Source organism: Nicotiana tabacum, chromosome 22 (assembly GCF_000715075.1).
Source record: "Nicotiana tabacum cultivar K326 chromosome 22, ASM71507v2, whole genome shotgun sequence".
Taxonomy (NCBI): domain Eukaryota; kingdom Viridiplantae; phylum Streptophyta; class Magnoliopsida; order Solanales; family Solanaceae; genus Nicotiana; species Nicotiana tabacum.
Window position 1 is genome coordinate 29582705 of NC_134101.1, and position 25396 is coordinate 29608100.

A 25396-nucleotide genomic window follows, 5' to 3' on the forward strand; every position below is an offset into this window, starting at 1 on the left:
TGTTTAACCCAAAAATAGATTTTTGGATCAAAATCAATATCTAAAAAATATCGAGTTACTAATAATTAAAATTTACTTTACTTTCCCAATAATTTGAAGAATAAATCAAGGAATGAAAATAATTGACAAAGAAAATATGAAATAGATTGGTAATCACTCCCAAAATTACGATTTATAACTCTGAGAATAAAGTAAAGAATGATGGCATAATTTTAATTTGGGCTCACTAGTGGTATTAATTTCCTTGATTGCCTGTTATCATATATAATTATAACGAAAATATCTATGGCTAAAGATTTTTTGTATCCGTGTCGATTTTCCTTCCTTATTTATGACAAGTTCGTGAATCTTCCCTTTTTAACAACCTTTATTCATTCCGCTCTTGTTTTTCGTTTTACAGCTGTCAGATCCGGCTCTTTTCTCAGCATAACCTCGTGGGTTTTTCTCCCGTGCCTTTTCCGCATTAACTCTTCTAATTAAGAACACCACTTGTCGCTATATCGATGGTCCACGTACCATGCCCTGTCACCTTGTTGATAGTCCACGTGTCATACCTTTTTTTCACTAATACAGATAGTCCTCCCACTTTCTGAATATTCTCAACTGAATATTCGGGAAGTGGTAAGTATTTATATCGGAAATTCTTTGTCGTCGTTTCTCGAGTATCATTATGCCTTCTTCAGAATCGATGCGACGTATGTCACATTCATTTAATGCTCATGCCACGTGGCTTCAGATGATTGATTCTGCAGTTTCTCAGCATTTTTTTAGGGTTTTTTCTACGGTTGCGTCAGTCACGAAGTGACAGTTCTATTATGACACTTCATAATGATCAACTTTGATGGCAGTCGCTTCTCCTTATAAATATTTTATCCCCTTTGATTTCTTGAAACCTTCTTCCCTCTTCTCTGTATCCATCATCCTAACTTTCCTTCGTAGTTTTGTACCTTTCCTCTGTATTTTCTTTGTTAAACATGTCTTCTTCAATACCAGACCCTCGCAAAGTTGTGATCGTTGATGAGCTTGCTCCTTCTATTGCCCCTACTAGGAGTAGGAGAGGTGGTAGACTTCGCAGTCTTGGTTCGTTATCTACTCGCAGTTCTACTTCTCAAAGTAGTTCCGCGAGGCCATCTTCTTCTAGATCTAGAGCTCCTTTAACCCCTATATATTCTTCTAAAAATAGGGACCAGAATGAACCCATACGTGAGCCTATGGTTTCTGAGATTGTTCCTCAAGAGTTTTCTTTTGTATCAGATCGTGAAACCATGAAAAATCAAGTTTCTTCTATAGCTTCCCTTAACCCTGCTGAACTTTACCCAAGTTTGATCACTCCTGGTCTTCTTTCTTTAGTTCGACGAGAATGTCATTGGAAACCAGATTTCCCAGTTTTAATTCCTGGTACCAACCAAAGAATCACTTCTTACCATGCTGGATTTTCTTTCGTTTATACCTACCCTTTCACTTTAGGGTTTAAACCTCCCATTGACCCAGTGATCATCGAGTTTTGTTGCTATTTTAATGTTTGACTTGGCCAAATTGGTCCCATTATGTGGAGGGCAGTGGCATGCCTTCGCTATTTGTCGGATTTAGTTTCTGCTCCTTTTACCTTCAGTCACTTACTTCATCTTTACTCTCCTAAGCTGTTTCGTGGAGGGGTCTTTTCTCTCGTGGCTAGAAGCAAAATGGTTTTAGTTAGCTTCGAGGATGACCGTGATCATGGCTGGTACGCCCGTTTTGTTGTTTCCCCCACTAGTGGATTAGTGGGTGAAGAAAACATGTCTTTTTCCAGAAAAATAGAACTTTGCACGTAAGTTTTTTTTTCTTTTTCTTTTTTTGATGTCTTGAGTTCCTTTATGTAATCACATATTCATTTTTTCAGCAACCATGGAAGTCTTTGAAGAAATTCCTGACTTCCGTACTTGGGTAGAAAAAATATTGACTGCTACTTCCATGAACAAAAGATCTTGGAAATTTCTTTCACAGAAATTTGGTTGGAAAGTGAAAACTCACGGTACTCTTCATTCTTGCAGTTTCTTTCCTTCTTTACTTGTTCATATATAAATTTTTCATCAACCTTTTTTTTTTAATTAGGGTTTGCTATTCGTGGCATCAGTCCCACATTTGTTCCATCAATCAGGCTTTCTGTAAGTCATGCTCAAGAACGGATTTTGAGTGCTTCTTCCTCCAAGAGAAAAACTATTGAAGCCCGTGGGTCTGATGATGAAAAGGATGTAGAAGAAGGTTCTTTGGGGAGAAAATCGTGTGTCAGAAGACGCGTGATTTCAGATGACGAAACCAATGTCTCTCATGATTCCCATCAAGTTCGATTCCCTTCATACTCATCGATGAGCCAGAGAATGCCCCTTTAGAAATTTCTGATGAAGAAGCTGGTAACTCAGCCAATCCCCACCCTCCCAAGTTCTGTTGAAAGGTTATTCGCCTATGGCTTTGAGGGTGAAGAAGGCCTCAGGCCTGTTTTTGAAGAACTGCCACTTGCTTCCCTTCCAGTTTTACCTACTGTTAGCCCACATGTGTCTTTACCTGGTGTTACCCCAATGGTTGCTCCCATTGCTGCTCCTCATGTAGAAGTTGAGCCTTTTATCACCTGGCGGGATATGAAAAAAGTTGTTATTGAAGTCCCCGAGTGTGAGAATTTTTTGAGAAAATTTGTACAAGCTAAAGTATGGTTAAAACTGCTGTTAGGACCCGTGGAAAAGAAGAAGTTGGAGGGTCACCGTTCCTTGACTTTAATGAATGACATTGTTCATTCTTCTCTTAAGGTATAACTTTACTTATATCTCCTTCCTTCCTTTTCCTCATTTGTAACTCTTCTTCTTTTGCTTTTTTTTTTATAGATTACTTTGATAGGCACTAAGCTTATGAAAAGGATCTTTTGGACTGACCAACAACTAATTGAGTTGCGCACTGAGGCTGATAATTGGAGAGAGAAATTTGAAGGTCTTCAGTTGGAGAAGGACGTTCTTGCAGAGGAAAAATGAGCTTTGAAAAAATAAATGAGAATGGTATCCGCAGAGTTAGCGATTCTAAAAGCTTCTACTAGTTAATTTGAGAAGGATAAGGATAAACTGGAATCCTCTTTTGCTAAACAACTTTCCAAGGCTACTGAAGAGATAAGGAGTTTGAAAGAGCTCCTTAATCAAAAAGAGGTTTACGCGGGTGAACTAGTTCAGACGCTTACCCAAGCTCAAGAAGATCCCCGCGCCTCTACAAGTAAAATTCAGTTCCTGGAAAGTTCTCTTGCTTCTTTGCAGACAACTTATGAAGCCTCGGATGCAGAAAAAGAAGAATTGAAAGCTGAAATTAAACAGTGGGAGAAGGATTATGAAGCCCTCGAGGATAAGTCATCACTAGATGTTAGTTGGGCTTTTTTTAACACTCGCCTCAAAACTTTAACTGAAGTTAGCCAGGAAGGTTTTGACCTTAATGCTGAGATTGCTAAGGCCAGAGAAACAATTGAACAGATTCAGCAACATCAAAACTTTTACACAACCGAAGACGAAAGTTCTAAGGGTGATGGAGATGGACTTTCTCCTAGTGAAGATGATGTTCAACTCTCTTCTCCCCAAGTCGATCCTTCTTCTCCCGTTGATGATGCTCCTTAGCTTTTCCCATTTCTAGACTTTTTCTGTTGAAAATGTTTGTTTGTTGGTTTTTGTTTGGAACTCCCTTGTGTTTTTTGGACAACTTTTGGAAGGTTTTTCCTTCCCTGTCTTTTTTGGGGTTATGATATAAATAGCACCCATGTTCGTTGGGGTTATAAATATCTTTATTGCTTTTGTCGCATATTATGCTTTCTGCCCTTTTAATATTTGAGCTTACACTTGCACTTAAAATGCTTTAACAGACCGTGACTTCGATATACATGAATTTTAATTTAAAAAGGCCCTTTTATATTAATGATACTGATGGAGATGACGTCTCATCTTCATATTTGTGCAAATATATGAAACGTGAAGTAGATACGAAAAGAGAAATAATTTGAGAAAGTTTTATTTTTTGAACTCTCAAATGAATAAATTATGGACATCATTTTTATAACTGTTAATACAATACTTTCATAAATATTTTCATTGTAGCAGGTTTATAAATTCAGGTCTATTTTCCCGTGACTAAATTTATGGCTTTAACCTAGAAGCTCGTGGGAATATCTTGCATCGTTTTTGCAAGTTTGAACTCCTTTGAAACTTTTCAAGGGTTTCTTCAAGTTTTTTATTCAGGCTGAACTATGCCCTTGGTATATATTTTCTTCCTTGTGTAACCTTCTATATGCATATTCCCCCAATGTTAGAGCATTGAAGTATGAAATCTCGAACACTAGATCAACTCTTTTCTTTTGGTCCTTTCCCTGAAAAGGAAAATACAAATGGGACTCAGAGATAATTTTTTAGATGATGACTGCATAACCCTTTTTCCCATCAAAAATATTGTAACCTAGACCGAAAATAATTCAGTATCTTTTGGGTCTAATATCATCATTTGGTACGGGATAACTTTTTGCCTATCATCTAAAATTGTTAGTAAAATTTAAAAGACAAAATAAAATCGAACTTGTGTGATACCTGACCATGGGTATTATCCTCGTTTAGAAGTAATAGTTCTTCAAATGGATTGCGTTCCAGTTCGACGGTAATACCTTGCCATCCATGGTTTCCAACTCGTACGCTTATTTTCCAGTGATGCCTCGAACCCTATATGGGCCTTCCCAATTTGGACTCAATTTTCCTGCATTTGATGCTTTTGTTGACCGAAATACCTTTTTGAGGATGAAGTCCGCAATCTTAAAATACCTCAAATTGGCTTTCTTATTATAGTATCGTTCAATCATCTGCTTTTGAGCCTTCATTCAAATTAATGCTGCTTCTCTCCTTTCTTCTAACAAATCCAAATTTACCCGTAGCTCTTCCTCATTTTCCACTTCAGTGGCATATGTGTACCTCGTACTTGGTTCACCTATCTCCACCGGAATCAAAGCTTCTGCTCCGTATACAAGTGAAAATGGAGTCTCACCCGTACTAATTTTTGTTGTTGTTCGGTAAGCCCATAACACCCCTGGTAATACCTTTGGCCATTTGCCTTTTGATTCTTCCAATCTCTTCTTTACGTTATTGATGATAACCTTATTTGTTGATTCAGCTTGTCCGTTGGCCGCAGGGTGATAAGGTGCGGAAGTAATTCGTTTAATCTTCCAACTTTGGAAGAATTCTCTGATTTTCGCGCCTATGAATTGTGGGCCATTGTCACATACAATCTCCTTTGGAACTCCAAATTGGCATATAATATTTCTCCAAATGAAATCCCTAACTTCTTTTTCTTGCACCTGTTTAAAAGCTCCTATTTCTACCCATTTTGAGAAATAATCAGTTAAAACTAACAGAAACCGTACCTTTCCTTTAGCTTGAGGTTTTTGTTTAGCTTGAGGCAACGACCCTACGATGTCCATGCCCCATTTCATTAAGGGCCATGGTGAAATAACTGAATGCAACAGCTCTGCCGGTTGGTGCATGTTATTGGCATATAGTTGGCATTTATCGCACATGGCTACAAAGTTTTCTGCTTCTTCTTTCATTTTTTGGCCAATAATATCCTACCCTTATTAATGTTTTCATTAATGATCTTCCCCCGACGTGATTTCCGCAATGCCCCTCATGTACTTCTCTCATTACATACTCTGTTTGTGATGGTCCGAGGCACCGTATTAAAGGTTCACCAAACATTTTACGATATAAATTTTCACGAATTAAGCAATATCATGCAGCTTTCAGCCGTAGCAATTGTGATTTCTTCTTATCTTCAGGCAAGATACCATGCTGTAAAAAGTTCACAAATTCGTTTCTCCAATCCCAAGTTAAATTATTAAAATTTATCTCACTCTTGGTTTGATCGAGTGCTGAATGAAACAAATGTATCACAATGGCATATTCTGCGATTATTACATCTGCGATTATTACATCTGCGATAGACGCGAGATTCGCCAATGCGTCTGCTTTTGCATTTTCCTCCCTGGGTATTTGTACGGCTTTCCATGTCTAAAATTGTATAAGCAATTCTCGTACCTTTTCCAGGTGTTGCTGCATTCGCGTTTCTCTTGCCATATAAGTCCCCTGCATTTGATTAACCACCAGCTGCGAGTCATTGTTGATCACAATTTGTTCGATATCAAGTTTTTGTGCTAGTTCCATGCCTGCAATCACAGCTTCATACTCTACCTCATTGTTAATGATTGGATAATTTTTTATTGCTTGTCTTATGACTTCACCTGAGGGTAAAATTAAAATAATTCCTAATCCTTCTCCTTTAACATTTGAGGAACCGTAAGTAAATAGGGTCCAAGTCTCCGGATTAGCTCTGGTAAACACCTGTAGTTCCTTCTCTGCTTCAAGAACTAAATTTGTGCTAAAATCCGCTACAAAATCTGCTAACACCTGCGATTTTATTGCAGTTCTAGGCTGATATATGATATCATACTCACTAAGTTCTATTGACCATTTAGCTAATCTACCTGATAATTCCTATTTATGCAGCATGTTTCTTAGAGGGGGAAAGCCGTTATAACAGAAATAGGATGACATTGAAAGTAAGGTCGTAACTTCCTTGATCCCATAATTAACGCTAAAACAAGCTTTTCTAGGTGTGGATATCGTGTCTCATCATCTAGTAAAAACTTACTAATATAATAAATTGGGGATTGTTTACCTTTATCTTCTCGTACCAACACCGCACTTACCGCTACTTTTGACACAATGAGGTAAATAAGCAATCTTTCACTATCTTTTGGGTTGGCTAACAAAGGCGGATATGATAGATACGCCTTTAGGTCCTTGAGAGCTTGTCGGCACTGTCACACCTCTTTTCCCCCCGCATAACCCTATTACGAGGTAGAGTTAGAAGAGTTTTTCCAATTGAAGTGACGTTTTGAAAAGGGATTGTTTATTATTTAGAGTCGCCACTTGGAATTGAGTTTTGGTGTTACAAGTCACATTTTATTTGAATACCTCATCAAATGGAAGGTTTGACTCCTAATTTATGGTCTACGAAAATAGAAGACTGAGTAAGAAATTCTGTTAACCGAGGGGAAGGTGTAAGGCACCCCTCGAGTCTCGTGGTTCTGACACAGTCGCTTCTATTGACTAATGTCCGGCTTAAATCAATTCTTAATTAATTCTTGACTATGCTTGTATTTGATTATGATTTGCTTATTATCACTTAATTGATTATTGTATTTTATTAGTTGTTTTGACCTAAATGAGGTATGTACACAAGGTATTTATCTGAAATTGAATGTTAAACCAAGGTACATAATGTACACATGGTCAAAACATAATTATTTTAAATTTAAAGGCATCGAGACGCGGGAATGCGCACATGATCCTTTTATTATTCAAGCATATCAATCCAAGGTTCAGGTATGAACACATGGGCTAATATTTAAAGTGCGTCTAAAACTTTCTAGCATATTTAGAGTATTTCATTTATTTTTGTCTCTTCAGATTCGAGACATTTATTTGTATATTTTATTACTTATTGCAACGAGTCTTGAATTAGTTCATGGCTCATTTCCTTTCTCACAATTATTTGTTATGTGTAGAAGATATACTAGACTAATACAAATATTTAAATATGGCATTGATTTGATAAATAATAAAACAAACCAGCTTATTAGTGCTAGATTAAATTAATATAAATAATAGTATCTCTCTGCTCTTAAAATTATTCTTTTTAGTTAGATTATTATATCTGAAATAGTGAGAATTTTAGTATTTTGAAGGCATTGATATGACTCTCTCTCTTCTCGAGTACTCTCTCTCTTCGATAAGTCTAAATCTAATGGTAACCTACGCCGACGAATTTCTCCAGCACAGGCACCGGCGTGGTCGGGTAAACCAGGTAAGCACACCCCTATCTCTCTCTCTCCTCTCTCTCTCTCTCTCTCTCTCCTCCTTTCTCTCTCTCTTCCCCTTTTCTTTCTCCCCCTTCTTAACCCTAGCAGTAACTAGGCCGGCGATCGTCGCTCCACCGGCACCGCTCCGTCTCTCTTATTCTTTTTCCGGCTTCAACCCCAACCCCCTCCTCTATGCTTCCCTTCCTCCTTAATAATTTTTCCATCTATCTTCTTCTTTTTTCGGCGTCGCTCCACTATTTCACGGATCGTCACTGTTTTTTGGCGACATCCTGTCCGGCGAGTCGGGCCAGCATCAGATCTGTGTGTCACCAATGGTGACGGTGGCAGTCCCGCACTCGTCTCTTTTTCTTGGTTTCGTTGTGTGTTGTGTGTTTTTCAGGTAGCACTTTGTTGGTGGATGTTTCGGGATGGGTGGGAGGTGTACGAGCAAACGCAACAGAGCAGGCCGGTTTGTAGTCACAAGGACTAGACGTCGGGTTCCACAGCATCGGGAGTATAGCAAGTCGAAAGTCCGGGTTCTATTCGTGGGAATTAGTACCTCCCGTCACTTATTTATCTTTCGCCTATGTTACTTAAGTTGTTGTTGTAGTTGTTCGTGATATTTGTTACCTTCGAGTTTAGACCTTTGCTTGTCTGTAGTTGCATTGTTGTCTAGACCACCGCAGGTATAACAGTTGTGGTTTGTAATGGCAGAGTAGGGTCATGTCCTCGGGGTGGGCGGGTGGTAGGGCCGGGGTAGGACATGGGTTAGGGGGTGGGTCGGGGTATAGAGGGGGGTAAAGGCAACAAGGGATCCTGCAGTTTGAGGATTGGATCGTGAAATATAGGGACGTTGACGGGTAAGTCCATAGAGCTGGCGAAGATTCTCCAGAATAAGAAGGTCAATATAGCTTATGTTCAGGAGACCAGGTGGGTAGGATCGAAGGCAAGGAATGCGGACGGGTTTAAATTGTGGTACTCAGGACGCATGAAGGGCAAGAACGGAGTGGGTATTTTGTAGAAAAACTAGATAGAGAGCTCAGGGAGTCAGTGGTTGAGGTTAGGCGGGTGAATGATAGATTGATGGCGCTTAAGTTAGTAGTTTGAGGGAGCACTCTGAATGTCGTTAGTGCGTACGCGCCGCAATCGGGCTTGGACGAGGAGGTTAAGAGGCATTTCTGGGAGGGGTTGGATGAGGTGGTGCAGGGTATTCCGGCAACAGAGAAGTTATTTATAAGAGGGGATTTCAATGGTCATATTGGGTCGTCTACTGGAGGTTATGGTGAGGTGCACAGTGGCTTTGGCTTTAGGGATAGGAACGGAGGAGGTACTTCTCTCTTGGATTTTGCTAGGGCTTTTGAGTTGGTGATCGCGAACTCTACTTTTCCGAAGAGGGAGGAGTATTTGGTTACTTTTCGAAGTATGATGGCTAAGACCCAGATTGATTATATCCTCCTCAGGAGGTGTGATAGGGGGTTGTGCGAGGATTGTAAGGTGATCCCGAGTGAGAACCTCGCGACTCAACATAGGCTCCTGGTGATGGACGTCTGTATCGTGATAAAGAGGAAGAAGAGGTTTGTACGGGGTCAACCGAGGATCAGGTGGGGTGCTTTGGCTAAGGATAATACGCATGAGTTGGAGGGGAAGCTGATGGCTATGGGTGCCTAGAAGAGTGGTGGGGATTCTAGCACTATGTGGACGGCGACGATAGACTGTATAAGGGAGGCGGCGAGAGAGGTGTTAGGGGTCTCGAACGGCTACTATGGCGGGCACCGAGGCGACTGGTGGTGCAATGATATGGTCCAAGGTAAAGTAGAAGCAAAGAAAACGGCGTACCTTATGTTAGTGGAGAGCACCGATGAGGAGCAGAGGAGAGCAAACAGAGTAAGGTATAAGGAAGCTAGGAAGGAGGCAAAATTAGCGGTCACAGAGGCTAAGACTGCTGTGTTTGGTCGGTTATATGAGGAACTAGGAGGAAAAGGTGGGGACAAGAAGTTATTCGGCTGGCCAAAGAGAGAGAGAGAGATAGAGAGATAGAGAGAGAGAGAGAAAGAGAAAGGCCCGTGACCTGGATCAAGTGAGGTGCATCAAAGACGAGGAAGGTAGAGTATTGACAAAAGAGTCCTATATTAAGCGTAGATGACAGACATACTTTAATAAACTTCTGAATGAAGAGGGGAGCGGTAACATCATGCTAGGTGAGTTGGGACATTCCGAAAGTCACCGAGACTTTGGGTACTGTAGGCGTATTAAGGTTGAGGAGGTAGTGAGAGCTGTGTGTAAGATGAGTCGGGGCAAAGCGACCGGACCAAACGAGATTCCAGTAGAATTTTGGAGGTATGTGGGTAGAGCAGGCTTAGAGTGGCTGACTGGGTTGTTTAATGTTATTTTCAGGACGACGAGGATGCCAAATGAGTGGAAATGTAGTATGATGATTCCGTTGTTCAAGAACAAAGGTGATATCCAGAATTGTAACAACATAGGGGCATCAAGTTGTTAAGTCATACTATGAAAGTTTGGGAGAGGGTGGTGGAAGGGAGGGTGAGGAGGGCGGTGTCTATTTCTGAAAATCAGTTTGGGTTCATGCCGGGTCGTTCTACTACGGAAGCTATCCACCGTATCAGGTTGGTGGAATAGTACAGGGATAGGAAGAGGGATTTTCACATGGTGTTTATTGACCTAGAGAAGGCGTATGACAAGGCCCTTAGGGACGTTCTTTGGAGATGCCTGAAGGTGAAAGGGGTGCCGGTAGCGTATATTAGATTGATAAAGAATATGTATGATGGAGCTAAGACTCGGGTCAGGACTGCGGGAGGTGACTCTGAGCTTTTTCCGGTGGTTATGGGGTTACACCAAGGATCTGCGCTTAGCCCATTCTTATTTATATTGGCGATGGATGCCCTGACACACCATATTCAAGGGGAAGTGTCATGGTGTATATTGTTCGCTGATGATATAGTTCTGATTAATGAGACGCGTAGCGGTGTTAATGAGAGACTGGAGATCTGGAGGCAGGCCCTGGAGTCCAAAGGTTTCAAGTTGAGTAGGACTAAGACGAAATATATGGAGTGTAAATTCAGCGGCGTGACGGGGGAAGTAGATGTGGTAGTGAGGCTCGACTCACAAGTCATCCCCAAGAGAGAAAGTTTCAAGTACCTAGGGTCAATTATCCAGGGAGATGAGGAGATCGACAGGGATGTCACGCATCGTATTAGGGTGGGGTGGATGAAATGGCGATTAGCGTCTGGAGTCCTGTGTGATAAGAAAGTGCCACCGAAACTCAAAGGTAAGTTCTACAGAGCGGTGGTTAGGTCATCTATATTATATGGGGACGAGTGTTGGCCAGTTAAGAATTTACATATCCAGAAGATGAAAGTAGCCGAAATGAGGATATTGAGATGGATGCGTGGGCTTACTAAACTGGATAAGATAAGGAATGAAAATTTTCGGGAGAGGGTGGGCATTGCTCCCATGGTCGACAAGATGCGGGAAGCGAGGCTTAGATGGTTCGGGCATGTGGGGAGGAGAACCATAGATGTCCCGGTTAGGAGGTGCAAATGGTTGGCTTTGGCAGGCACGAAAAGAGGTAGATGGTGACCTAAGAAGTATTGGGGCGAGGTAATCAGGCAGGACATGGCACGACTTCAGATTTCTGAGGACATGGCTCTGAATAGGAACGTGTGGAGGTCGAGCATTAGGGTTATAGGCTAGGGGTAGTAGAGAGTTTTTCCCTCTTTGTACCGGGTAGTCTAATAGATTTTTGTCTATGTCTGTTAGCGGTCTATGTTGTGTTCACACTATTTTGTTGTTTTGTCTAGTATTGTGTTATTGCATTCCCTTCCACTTATTTGGTGTCTCTTAAGATGATATTATTACTTCTCTGGCTTCTTTTGTAGTTACAGATCTTTTATTTCGTTTCTTTTCTGATATTATTGTCTCTTTTGTTGAGCCGAGGATCTCCCGGAAACAGCCTCTCTACCCTTCCGGGGTAGGGATAAAGTTTGCGTACACTCTACCCTCCCCAAACCCCACTAATAAAATTTTACTGGGTATGTTGTTGTTATTGTTGTTGTTGTTATTTGCAATCAATATGCTCTAGACATAAACAACTCTAAAGATTTTTTTTTTACTAAACAAAATCAGATTTGACTCACACGAAGACTAGAACATACTTCAAGCTTCTTTCCATTAATGAAAACATTCATAATTATTAACATATTCCTAAGGCTAGACAATTAACTTATAAAAATATTTAATACCTCAGTTTCATGAAAACTAAAACACCATCCTTGATTCTTAGTTCAATTGACGACCTCTTAAGATTGTGGTTGTGTGATGTCAAAATAATTTTTAGTTACACCTAAAATAGACGAGAAAGAAAAAAAACCTTTTAAAGGGTCATAACCTGACAAAGACCTAAATGAATCATACTAGATTATTTAATAATTGGACATCCTTAAAACTTCAACCACGAGATGCAAAATTCATGCCAGTATGATATTTTTAGTTAATCCTACTCATGGAATTTGAATAAAAATGCAAACGTTCCCAACTTTGTTTAGCAAGAAATTATGAGATCTCATAAAGAAAAAGTCACAAATGAATAAAATATGGTGATAAAATGTGCTATCAATCTAAGTAAACTTACTGAGATAAAATAATTACATATCCAAAAGACAGTAGCCAAAGTCTCGAGCAAAGGCACGATATCCACATATTGACAATTCAAGTATAACTTAAGAGAACCAATATCAAGCTTTATTTAAAAATATCAAAGTAGGACTTAAAAACATAGACGAACCTTAAATTCCTTGTGAATACCTGCAGAACACGTACTATACGAACCCCGAACAACAAACGAAACTTCAAAACTCAAACAAATAGTTCTTTTGAGTCTTTACTTAGTTACTGCCTTTTTCGTTTTCAGATTGGTTCAAACTTCTCTCTTTCAAAATATTGTGCCCCCTCCCCCCTTCTTTATGTGAATTGTGTGTATTATATATAGATGTGTGGGTTAATGGTGAGATGAGTGGGGAAATGGGAAGTGAGGGTGAGAGACGTGAGCTGGTGGGGAGTTTTAGGCTAAAAATGAGGATTATGGGATTGAGATAACAACAACAACAACCCAGTAAAATTTCACTAATAGGGTCTGGGGAGGATAGTGTGTACGCAGACCTTACCCCTACCCCGAAGGAGTAGAGAGACTGTTTCTGAAAGACCCTCGGCTAAAAAAAATAAAAAGACAAAAGGACAAAAAAGAGACAATATTAGTATCACAATAGCAATCAAAGGAAAAATAGGAACACCATGAAATCCAGAAAAAAGATGCAAAGCAAAGAGAGACAATATTAGTATCATCACAACAATCATAAGAAAAATAGGAACACCATGAAATCTAGAAGAAAGATGCAAAGCAAAAGCGATAGCTAGTAAATAGGACCTGCACTGAAAAGCGAAATAGTAAGACACAACATTGCCACTAGCTATATTAGACAAAAATTCTACATGGCTAGTCCCACAATGGTATGAAATAAGGCACGACTCAACTACCTCCTAACCTACAACCCTAATACTCGACCTCCACATCTTCCTATCAAGTGTGGGATGGGGATAGTTGCTTTTTTTTTCTTTATTATTTTTAAAGATAAATTAAATTATAAAGATAAGAAGATTAACCAATATTTCTTACAATATACGAAAACTAAATATTTACATGTACTTTAAATGATACTAAGAAAGATTCTATAGCTTACTTAATAAAATTCTAATTAAAAAAAACCAAATATTGTTTGTAAATTTTCTTTTTTCTCTTTACAAATAGAAATAAAATTTTACTATAAGTATGTGAATTGTTTTTATTTTGTTTTTGTAATTTTTAAAAACAACCCATAAAAAGTAAAATAAAAGCTTAAAATATCAGACCTAAAAAAAAATATTTACACTAAAATAGTATAGAATTTGGATGTGGTCAAAAATTAGTTGTTCACAGGCACTCGTCAATCCATTCAAACTGATTTTGCTTTTAAAACTTTTTTCTGATGACTTTCATATAAATCTTTCCAGAGTTGCTATCCTGCCTGTTAATCTCTGCAATTCTTTCTTGCTCGTGAGTATATTTGGTATGTACTCAATAGCTTTGATTTGTGCGCGATTCACTTCGATACCTCTATTAGAAACAAGAAAACTTAAAAACTTAATCGAAGCCACGCCAAAAGCATATTTTTTCGGGTTTAACTTTTTATTGTACTTGCGGAGAATCTCAAAGGTGCCTGATAAGTGTAGAATCCCAAAGGTGTCTGATAAGTGTTGAAAATGATCCCCCGCATGTGTTGACTTGACCAACATATCGTCTATGCATATTTTCATGGTTTTTCCCAGGTGTTCTTGAAATATTTTAGTCATCAATCTTTGATATGTGGCTCCAGCATTTTTAAGCCAATTGGCATGACTTTGTAATGATAAGTCCTCCTGTCTATGATAAACGAAATTTTTTCTTCATCTAGAGGGTCCATTTTTATTTAGTTATATCCTGAATATGCATCTAAAAAACTTAAAAGTTTATGACCTGTAGTAGAATCAATTAGCTGATCTATATGCGGTAAAGAAAATGAATCTTTAGGACAAGCCTTATTTAAATCAGTATAGTCTATGCAAACTTGCCATTTTCTATTCTTTTTTTGGAACCACAACGGTATTACTATTAGCTAACCCGTCAGGGTACTTAACCTCTCGTATTGAATCAATTTTCAAAAGCTTTTGTACCTCATCCTGGATCACTTGATTTTTGAAGGACCCTTGCTTCCTTTCTTCTGCTTGACAGGTGGGTGTAATGGATCCTCATTTAGCTTATGATTCATCACCTCCGGTGGTATACTTATCATATCTGAGTGTGACCAAGTAAAGCAATCCGTGTTAGCATGTAAAAATTCAAATAACTTACCTTTTATTTTTGGGCTCAAATTTGCTATGATGTAAACTTTTCTGTCTGGATAGTGGACAAATAATATTATAGCTTCGAGTTCCTCGGTAGTTGTTTTAATGTTCTCATTTTACTCTGGCTCTTAAATCACATCGGGTCTCGAGTCGACATCAATCTGTCCTTGTGTGTCTTCAGTTGAGGTTTTAACAGCAATGTCCTCAACTGAATTCTATAATTGCTATTTCGCATCTGCATCATTAGCTTATGTGCTTTCAATCACCACTGAGTTGATACTTCATGAAGCTTGTTGATCTCTGCGGATTCGACGGATTCCCCACTGTGAAGAAAATTTGATAACTTGATGTAATGTGGATGGGACAACGTCCATATCATGAATCCATGGTCTTCCTAGAATTATGTTATAGGTCATGTCCGCGTCTATCACCTGGAACTTTGTATCCTTGATGACCCCTTCTGCAAATGTGGTAGGAACAACTTCCCCTTTCGTAACAACGCTTGAATTATCAAACTCAAACAAGGACCGTATTTTTGGTATGACCTTATCATTAGCTTGCATTTCATTTACCACCCTCAGTAAAATGATATTCACTGAGCTACCTGGATCAATCAAAACTCGTTTTACATTAGTATCATGTACAAGTAAAGATATTACCAGTGCATCGTTGTGAGGAATCATCAAGCCATCCACGTCTTCATCGTCGAATGTTATAGTGACAGTGACTTTTGATGTCTTTTTCACTGCTGTATATGTTACATCATTGACCTTATCTCCTCCAGTTATAATGTTGACTGTTCTTTTTGTTGATGGAGGTTTTGGGGGTTCCTGTCTGTTCTTCATGTATGATTGTCTCCCTTTCTCACTGAATAGATCAGTAAGATAGCCCTGCTTCAATAAATGTTCGACCTCTCCTTGCAAACACCTATAATCTGTTATTCTATGGCCATGATCATTATGAAACTCACACCAGAAATCTGGATTTCTTTTGTTCGTATCTGATCTCATTTCTTTTGGCCATCGCACCTTATCCCCCATACCTCTTAAAACAACCACTAATTCAGAGGTGCTGATGTTAAAGCTGTAATCCCCTATCCTTACTTGTGTACTGTAATCATTGTTTCGGGCATCCCGCTCCTTTTTGAACCTGGATAAAGAACTCACATCTTTTCACCTTGATCTTGAATCAAATAGTGCATTCTCCTGTTTAGATCGAGAGTCTCGCCATGCATGTCCCATGTATGGCTCGTACCTGTTTTTACCTGACCTCCTTTCTGATTCTGAACGTCTCGAACCTGGCTTTTCATCAGCCCTTGGTTGTGCGACCGTATCTTCTTCTATCCGCAGCTTCGTACTGTACCTATTGTACACGTCATTCCAAGTTGTTTCAGGAAATTCTCGCAAACTTTCTTTTAACCTCCCCGTGGCTTCTAAACTTTTCTCGTTCAAGTTGCTCGCGAATGCCATAGCCGCAGAGTTATCAGGTACTCGAGGCAACATCATCCTCTCCCGCTGGAATCTATCTACGAATTCCCTGAGCAATTTTGTACTCCCTTGTTTAACCTTAAAGATGTCTTCCATCCTTTTTTCAACTTTTTGAGCTCTTGAATGTGCTTTTATAAATGAATCTGCAAGATCTACAAAAGAATCAATAGAATTTTCAGATAATTGAAAATACCACATTAACTCTCCTTTTGTGAGTGTTTCACCAAACTTTTTAACCAAAACTAATTCGATTTCCTGCTTGGTTAAATCATTGCCTTTCACACCGGTAGTGAACACAATTACGTGTTCTCGAGGGTCAGTTGTTCCATCATATTTGGGAATATCAGGCATTTTAATCTTTTTGAGAATTAGTAAAGGTGTCGCACTTGGCTTCCAGGGTTGTTTTGAATACTTGTCAATATCCACACCTTTGATCACGGGAGGCACGCCATGTATTTGCTCTATACGATCGTTTTGCTCCTTTAATTATTTCTGCAAAGTTAGCTCTAAACTTTGTAAATTAGAATTATTTGATGTACCTGACCCTCCATCACGAGATTCATTAGGAATTTCTCCACTTCCATAATTATCAAGATGAACGCGGGTTCTCCAAAGTTGTTGTATTAACTGGTGGAGTAGTTTGTGCAACATTGGGTAATCCTCTGAAAAAAGCCAGGAGTGCACTGTTCACATGTTCTGCAATCAATTGCTTTAGAGAATCTTGCTCCACGGTTTGGTCGTCTCCCTGCTGATCATCAGCGCGCGAAGCAGACCTTTTAGGTGAACTTCCACGGGATTGCTGAGGGGCTCCCATATGTGTGTGGTGTAGTGGAGTTCCACCTTGTTGCTTCAGCTAGTTGTTCTCGTTAACGGTTGACATACTTGGTTGTTAAAAATGGAGTTTGGAAAGTGAACAGATTATTAGATTCCCGATAACAGAACCAATTTGTTTAACCCAAAAATAGATTTCTTGGTCAAAGTCAATATCTAGAAGAAACCGGGTTACTGACAACCAAGATTTACTTCACTTTTCCAACAATTTGAATAATAAATCAAGGAATGAAAATAAGTGACAAATAAAATATGAAATAGATTGGTAATCACTCCTAAAATTACGGTTTAGAACTTTGAGAATAAAGTAAAGAATGATTATATAAATTTCAATAATTATCCGTTGATGTTAAAAATGAGGTCTCAGTCCATATATAGGGTCATACAATTATAACGGTTCCCTTATTTAATTCGGACTCACTAATAGGATTAATTGTCTTGATTGCCTGTTACCATATACATCTATAACAGAAATAATTATGGCTAAAGATTTCATGTACCCGTATGGATTTTTCTTCCTTATTTATGACGGGTTCGTGCATCATTCCTTCTTAAGAACCTTTATTTATTCCGCTTTTGTTTCTCCTTTTACAGCTGTCAGATCCAGCTATTTTCTCAGTATAACCCCGTGGGTGTTTCACCCATGCCTTTTTCGCATTCTTTAACTCTTCTAATTAAGAATTCCACTTGTCGCTTTATCGATGGTCCACGTACCATGCCCTGTCACCTTGTTGATAGTCAACGTGTCATACCTTTTTTCCACTAATACAATATTAAGCTTTGGTGGCTAGAACCTCATTAGAATTTGAATTCGTGATAATCAAATGTTGGTCATAGATTTCAAATCAATTTAGAATCTCTTGGTGAATATTTAATTAAAAAACCACCTTCAGCATCTACTAGTTCTAAGCCAGCAGAAACATCCATTTGTTCAATCCCTTTATTAAAACCTTATGAGATCCCTAGAACTTTCGCTACGGAACTTCGGATCCACCAAGCTAAAGACTATCCTCAGTTCTCTGACCTTCAGCGTAGGATCCTAGAAATTGAGAAAACCCTGATAGCTCAGGATACCCCAACAAACGATTCTTCTATACAGGTTCACCGAGAAGTAGATTCTGACCAAGAAACCAATTCACAGTCAGAACAATTTCATGACAATCCTCCCCTCGAAATTTCCCCTGTTAGAACAGGAACTTTTAACTGACATCAACCCCCAAAAGACTATACTATTCTAGAGCTACCCATCCTGATGTAGCCTTAAAAGAAAAACTCAGTATTATGTAAAACAATTATAATGCCAATAATATCTATGAATGGAACATAGATAGTTGTCCTGAATATAATATTTTGGCCAAATTACAACAAATGACTATGGTAACCACTGCATACCGAACTTCTCATAGTTGTTCTGACAAGCTTACTACCCATGTCTTAGTAGCAGGTTTCACAGGTCAACTTAAGGGATGGTGGGATACCCATCTTAGCGAAGAAGATAAGAACCAAATTCTCTTAAGTGTCCGAGTTGAGTCAATGGGAGAACCAATTCTTAAGGATGGCCTTACCATTCCTGATTCAACCAACACCCTGATTTATACCATTATCAAAATATTCATAGGTGGTCCAGGTATCTTTAGGGAAAGATCTTCTGAGATACTTAACAACCTTAAGTGTAAAACCCTTTCTGATTTCAGATGGTATAACCTGAAAATACGAAAAACCTTATGGAAATCTCCCATATTGGAAAGAAAAATTCCTAGATTGCCTACCTAAGTTTCTTCAGGATTTAGTTAGAGAAGAACTCCAAAATCAGCATTCTGGTGATGTTATTCCTTACGAACAAATCACATATGGCCAACTTACCAGTCTCATTCAACATGTCGCTCTCAAAATTTGTCGACATGATAAGATATTAAGACAATTAGCCAAAGATAGAACACAAACTCGCCGAGATCTAGGTAGTTTTGTGAACAATTTGGTTTACCACCTTGTAGTAAAAAGCCTCATAAGAGACGAACAACCAAGGATATGGAGATTACGAAATATAGGTCTTCTGTAACCAAGTTTAGGAAGACCAAACCGTTTCCTTCTAAATCCAAAACCTTTCTTAGTAAACATAAACCAACAAACTTCCAAACTCCCAATTCTGGCAAATGTTTCAAGTACAACAAACCAGGTCATATAGCCAAATACTGCAAGTTGTATAACAAAGTAAGAAATCTTGATTTAGATGAGTTTGTTCTTACGAGATCGAACAAATTTTATTAGAAGATAGTGACACTTCTGATGTTGCTGATGATGAACTTGAACAACAATTTAACCAACTCGAAGATGATGACACAAAATCACCTTCATCTGAGTCTAGTCAAGAGGAACCTACGTTTAACGTTCTCTCCAAAGAACAAGATCTTCTTCTTGAATTAATAAGCAATCTCCAAGACTCTGAGCAAAAGAAGTATTATCTCGAGCAATTCAAACAAATAATAGATAAGCCTTCTACATCTTCCTCTAGTGTCTTTTCCAATCATCCTCAAGTTGCCAATACCTACAATATTACTGATATCCTTAGTAGATTCCCTTTCCAAAAGCCTAAGATAGTAGCTATCCAAGATCTCCAAAGTGAGATAGCATTCCTTAAGGAAGAAATTCAAGAAATTAAGGCTAGACAAGAATTAGACCGTCTTGTTCTCCAGCAGTTCTCTACCAAACCTGAAGAGCCCAAACTAACTGAAACTAAACCAGTTGAACAAGAAGTTTTTATCAACTACCTCTCCAGAATTTTCATAAGAAAATGGTATATGAGAGTCATCCTAATTGCCAATAAGTCTTTTACCTTGGATATCATTGCCTTATTTGATAGAGGTGCAAATCTCAATGGCATACAAGAAGGGCTCATTCCAACCACATTCTTTGAAAAAACTAAAGAAGGTCTTAGAGCTGCTAACAACGGGAAACTAGGAATTAGCTTTAAACTCTTCAATGTTGAAGTTAGAACCTCCTAAGAAAATTCTCCATTGTCAGCCTCAAGTTCTTTCCTATTAGTAAAATACCTTACTAATCTAGTTATATTAGGCACTCCCTTCATCGTAGAGCTCATACCTTTTATGATAACAAAATAAGGAATTCTAATCGAACGTATAAGAGGTAGAACCTTTCTTCCTTTTGATAGACCTCTGATGGCAAAGTTCTTGTCTACCATAAAAAGTAAAGAAGCACAGATCAATTTTCTCAAAGAAGAAGTAGTATTCCAAAGTTTACAATGGCAACTTCGAGATTCTTATCTCTAATCCAAGATAAAACTTTAGAAACCAAAATCTAAGAAGAACTTTGTACTGATTTACCCACAGCCTTTTGGAATCGCAAGAAACACATTGTTAGGCTCCCTTACGAACTTGACTTTGATGAAAACACCATCCCCACAAAAGCTCGTACTATCCAGATAAATCACGAGCTAACCATCCATTGTCAAAAGAAAATCGATGATCTTCTTGAAAACGCATAATATCTCCAAGAAAATCCCCTTAGAGTTGTGCTGCCTACGTCAATAAAAACTCTGAAATTGAACGAGGTGTCCTCGATTAGTCATCAATTATAAACCTTTGAACAAAGCACTTCGTTGGATTAGATACTCTACTTCAAATAAAAAGGATTTACTTCAAAGGGTTTATGATGCAACTATCTTTTCAAAATTTGATTTAAAATCAGGATTTTGACAAATTCAAATAGATCCCAAAGAAAGGTATAAAACTGATTTTACGGTACTATTTGGACAATAAGAATTGAATGGAATGCCATTTGGTTTAAAAATGCTCCTTCCAAATTTCAAAGGATAATAAATGATATTTTTAATCCTTTTTCAAAATTTATTATTGTTTATATTGATGATATTTTAATATTTTTCTACTAGCAAAGATCAACATTTTAAACATCTAAAGGCTTTCTTTAATGTTATCAAAGAAAATGGATTAGTGATCAACATTTTAAACATCTAAAGGTTTTCTTTAATGTTATCAAAGAAAATGGATTAGTTTTATCAAAAATCAAATATAGTCTTTTTCAAATCAACATTCGATTTCTTGGGCACAATATCCAGCAGGGAACCATTGTCTCTATTCAAAGATCCATACAATTTGCTGACAAATTTTCTGACCAAATTTTAGATAAACCCCAGCTTCAAATATTTTTAGGATGTGTTAATTATGTATCGGATTTCATTCTAAGCCTTAGCAATTTGCTAAAATCTCTCAACGATAGGTTGAAACAACTTCCACCTCTGTGGACTTCAGTCCACACCAACGTTATCAAAAAAATCAAATTGAAAGTCAAAGACCTTCCGTGCTTATCTCTCCCTGATCCTTCTGCATTCAAAATAGTTGAGACTAATGCATCAGACATTGGTTATGGTGGCATTTTAAAGCAGAAAAAAGATGACAAGGGACAAACTATTGCATTTGCATCAAAATATTAGAATAATTTCCAACAAAATTATCCTACAATTAGCAATTATTTTGTGCATTTATAAATTTTAAGTTGATTTATTAAATTAATTTTTTTTTAAGAATTGATTGTAAAGCTACAAAATCTATTTTACAAAAGGATGTACAAAATCTTTCTTATAAACATATATTTGCTAGATGACAAGCTATTTTTATCTATTTTTGATTTTGATATAGAATATATCAAAGGGAGCTCAAACATTATTCCATATTTTCTTACCCGAGAATTCTTGCAGGGAAGATAAAATGCCAAGAAAAAAGAAAATAAAAATTTCAGATCCTCCAATACCTGCTCTTCCTCCGCCATAGGAAAATATTACTGAAGCAGTACCCAAACAGACTGCTACAGATGTTGTTTCTAAATAACTAACCATTTCAATTGCCTCCAAGCAACTCTCAAAAGGCGCAATTAGACCAAGCTAGCCCAAATACAGAAAGCCATTAGACTACACCATGAGCGGAGTCCCCTAAGTTCATATAATAGAAAGTTCAGGACCCATTCTAATTTTCAGTCCAAAAAATAGGCAGACCTAGTTGAGGAAGAAGAATCTTAACAAGCTCAAACTCAACTAGCACAGACCATGTCTTCACCTTGGACAGAAGAAGAATTCATGCAATGGCGTCAACTCATGGGAATTAAAGATCAAATGACCATGCCTAGCCTATTTAAAAAACAACTGAGAGATCAGTACCAATTATATAAAAATTATTGTTCCAATGTGGCGGCACAAAGCCACGCATCTTCTTCCAACCCCGTGGCGGCCCAAAGTCACACGGACTCTTCACTTCTTGTGGTTGCTAGACGCACCACACAAAAAATATTGGAGGCTAAAAGCCCCATTGCAGGTACTGGATGTCTATCCAACATCCCAAAAATTACAACCAATCAGGCACTTTCTTCACCAGTGCCACAATCTATTTCTTCAAGCAAAGGCTCCTCCTCCGAGGAACCCACTTATATTAAGAATAAAAGTGTCTACCCACTCATTCAAATTGACCCAGAATTCTGGCATTCCGATCCCCAAGAGGTAGCTAAGAAAATACTTATCCCTTCAGCCAATTTCATCCAAAACACTCACAAACATACCCAAAAATACTATGAGTTCATTCTCAAAGATACTAGATCCTGCTTGTTTAAACCCCACAAAGAAAAGCAGACACAATCATATGTCACACATACTACGGTGTGGATTAACAAAATAATCTCACCAAAAGAATGGGGAACCCATCCAGCCAAATACAAAAAAATTTCTCAGCCTTTTGATCCACAATTTTATAATTATTATGACTACCAGGTAGCGTGGATGAATGTTTTCACCTTCTAAAACCAACTTGGAAAGCATTCATGGTTTATCCTCTGGAGCAAATAATTAACCTCTGAATTCCCTCGGTGATTTATACATCAGTGGTGGCCTGCTTATGGTCATAAAGTTGAAAACCTCCCCGCACCAGTAAAAGAAGGATATGATTATTTTTGCCACAGGTACCCATACTTCTCTAATTTTCCCACAGATTTTATATCCCATGAATATACTTCCAGAAGTTTTCCTTCCACAAGCCAGAAGGTCATAAAGGACTACCGTGGTTAGCCCTCCAAGGCCATTGCAAATGGTACAAAAATGGGATTCATCCGAAGCCTATGTGTCAGCAGTAGACAAGTGGTTTCTATCTCATCCGCGGTATCTAGTTGTAACAGATGTTGCCCAAATTTTATTTTTACAACAAAAGTCCATTACAAATGCACAACTAGTCGGTTCCACCAGTAGGCTTGATCAAATGGAGAAAATTCTTGATTCCCTCAAGATACAAATTTTAGGTCAACAAAAGTAAGTATCTTCGTCTGAAAAATCATCATCATCAGAAATAATCATCATCAGTTTATGATTAATGTTCTGAGAAAATTAATCAGAAATTATATCAGCGTGACATCACACTGACATCACAACTGACATCATCCCTGACATTAGCTAGCACTTACTCCTAATGACATCATGAATGACATTAGAACACACTATATAATTTTTAGTTTTTGGCTATAAATAACCCCCTATCACTTGTAAAACACATACGTTACACTACCATTTTGAGAAAGAATTATCTCCCTCTCTCTCTAGTATATTTATATAAGTTTTTAACTTGTATTATCAATTTTTCAGTTTAAATAACAATCAAGTTTATATTTATTTTACTCTTGCTCGAGTTTACCTTTATATTACTCTGCATTATGGTTGGCTAAGCCACCATATTACTTTATCGCAATATTTATTTACATTGTCCGCTCTGCCCCATATATATGTGTGTGTAAAAGCATAATTTGAGTCTATGGTGGTGGGAGTATCGTCAAACTTCTTTCTCTTCAGGTTATATGTAATTCGAATTGTGACATCTTAACTATTGAATTATTCCATAATAAACAAATTTGCATTATTAAAGTTCTTGGTTAGAGCTAGGTGGTCAAAGTCAGTAAGACTCACAGCAATTTGAAGAAGAAATCGATTGATTTAAGTATTGGAACATTGTAAAATTAAGTAAAAGTTTGTCAGAAGATGTGTCTTTTTGCATCTTATAATTATTATTACTTATAATTTAGTCAAAGATTAATAGTTGTGAATTTAAAAACAAACTCTGAGACTTTCAAATTTGATACTTATGAAAGAAAAACTATTTTTTGACGGAAGTTTATTCAATACTCCACTTTACGCATGCTGATTTATGTACTGACTTATGTAGAGTGCAGTCAATATTATTTTGCACCTAGATATTAGGGCACCTCCCACATTCACTCCAAATCTTTACTCCAAAATAGAGTAAACTAACACCAATCATTACTTTATTTTTTACTTCAAAAAAGAATATTTTTTTTATATTCCTCTCTCTTCTATATTATTCTTATTATCTTTTATTTGAATTTTATTTTCTTATTTCCATTAAACAAATCCTATCTTTTTTTCTTTTTTTCTTTTTTTACATATCCATCCAATATAATTCATATTTTTTTCTTATATAATCATTTAAAATAAAATTATTTTATATAATAATTTTTTAAATAATATAATTTGTACGCAAATATTATAGATTTATACATATTAATGGATAATTCAAATAAAAGTGAAATCATTGAGATACAAGATAATTCAATATATATTACATGTAGTTTAATGATTTTGGTCTATCTGAAAACGACTTAGGTCCCTACTAAATTTTTATGTTATTTAATGTAATTTCAATTTTTTATGTATTTTTAATTTTAATGTAATTCTAAATTTAATGTATTTTTAATTTTTACTTTTCAATTTTAGTAACATCTTGTATTTTATATTTGCACCTTTCATTTTTTTGATGGTTATATATATTTTTATGAAATTATAACTTATACCCCTCCGTTTCAAATTAGATAAGGTACTTTCCTTTTTAGTCTGTTTCAAAATAAATGACATATTTCTAAATTTGAAAATAATTCAACTTTAAACTTTCCATTTTACCCTTAATGAGAAACTTTTAGAATCACACAAATGTCATGGCCCCACAAAGCTTTTATCCCTTAAGTTTTTAAGACCACAAGTTTCAAAAGTTTTTTTTTTTTTCTTAAACTCCGTGCCGAGTCAAACTACCTCATCTAAATTGAAACAGAGAGAGTAATAAAATTAACTTATAATTTTACATAAAAATAATATATGCACAAAAATTAATTTATCAAAATTATACGCCAAAACTAAAATGTAAAAGTAATATTATCAAGATATTACATA

The 25396-nt window shown here is 37.3% G+C and overlaps 1 protein-coding gene across 1 annotated transcript; it reads right to left on the reverse strand.

Moving 5' to 3' along the window:
- Positions 1-15114: 15114 nt before the first annotated feature.
- LOC107823848 (uncharacterized) lies at positions 15115-16671 on the reverse strand. The gene is made up of 4 exons (XM_075242761.1): positions 16514-16671; positions 16088-16369; positions 15493-15982; positions 15115-15378 (listed from the first exon to the last, which is right to left on the reverse strand). Exons 1-4 carry the CDS (start codon positions 16669-16671, stop codon positions 15115-15117), a joined length of 1194 nt encoding a protein of 397 aa, XP_075098862.1.
- Between the last annotated feature and the right edge of the window lie 8725 nt (positions 16672-25396).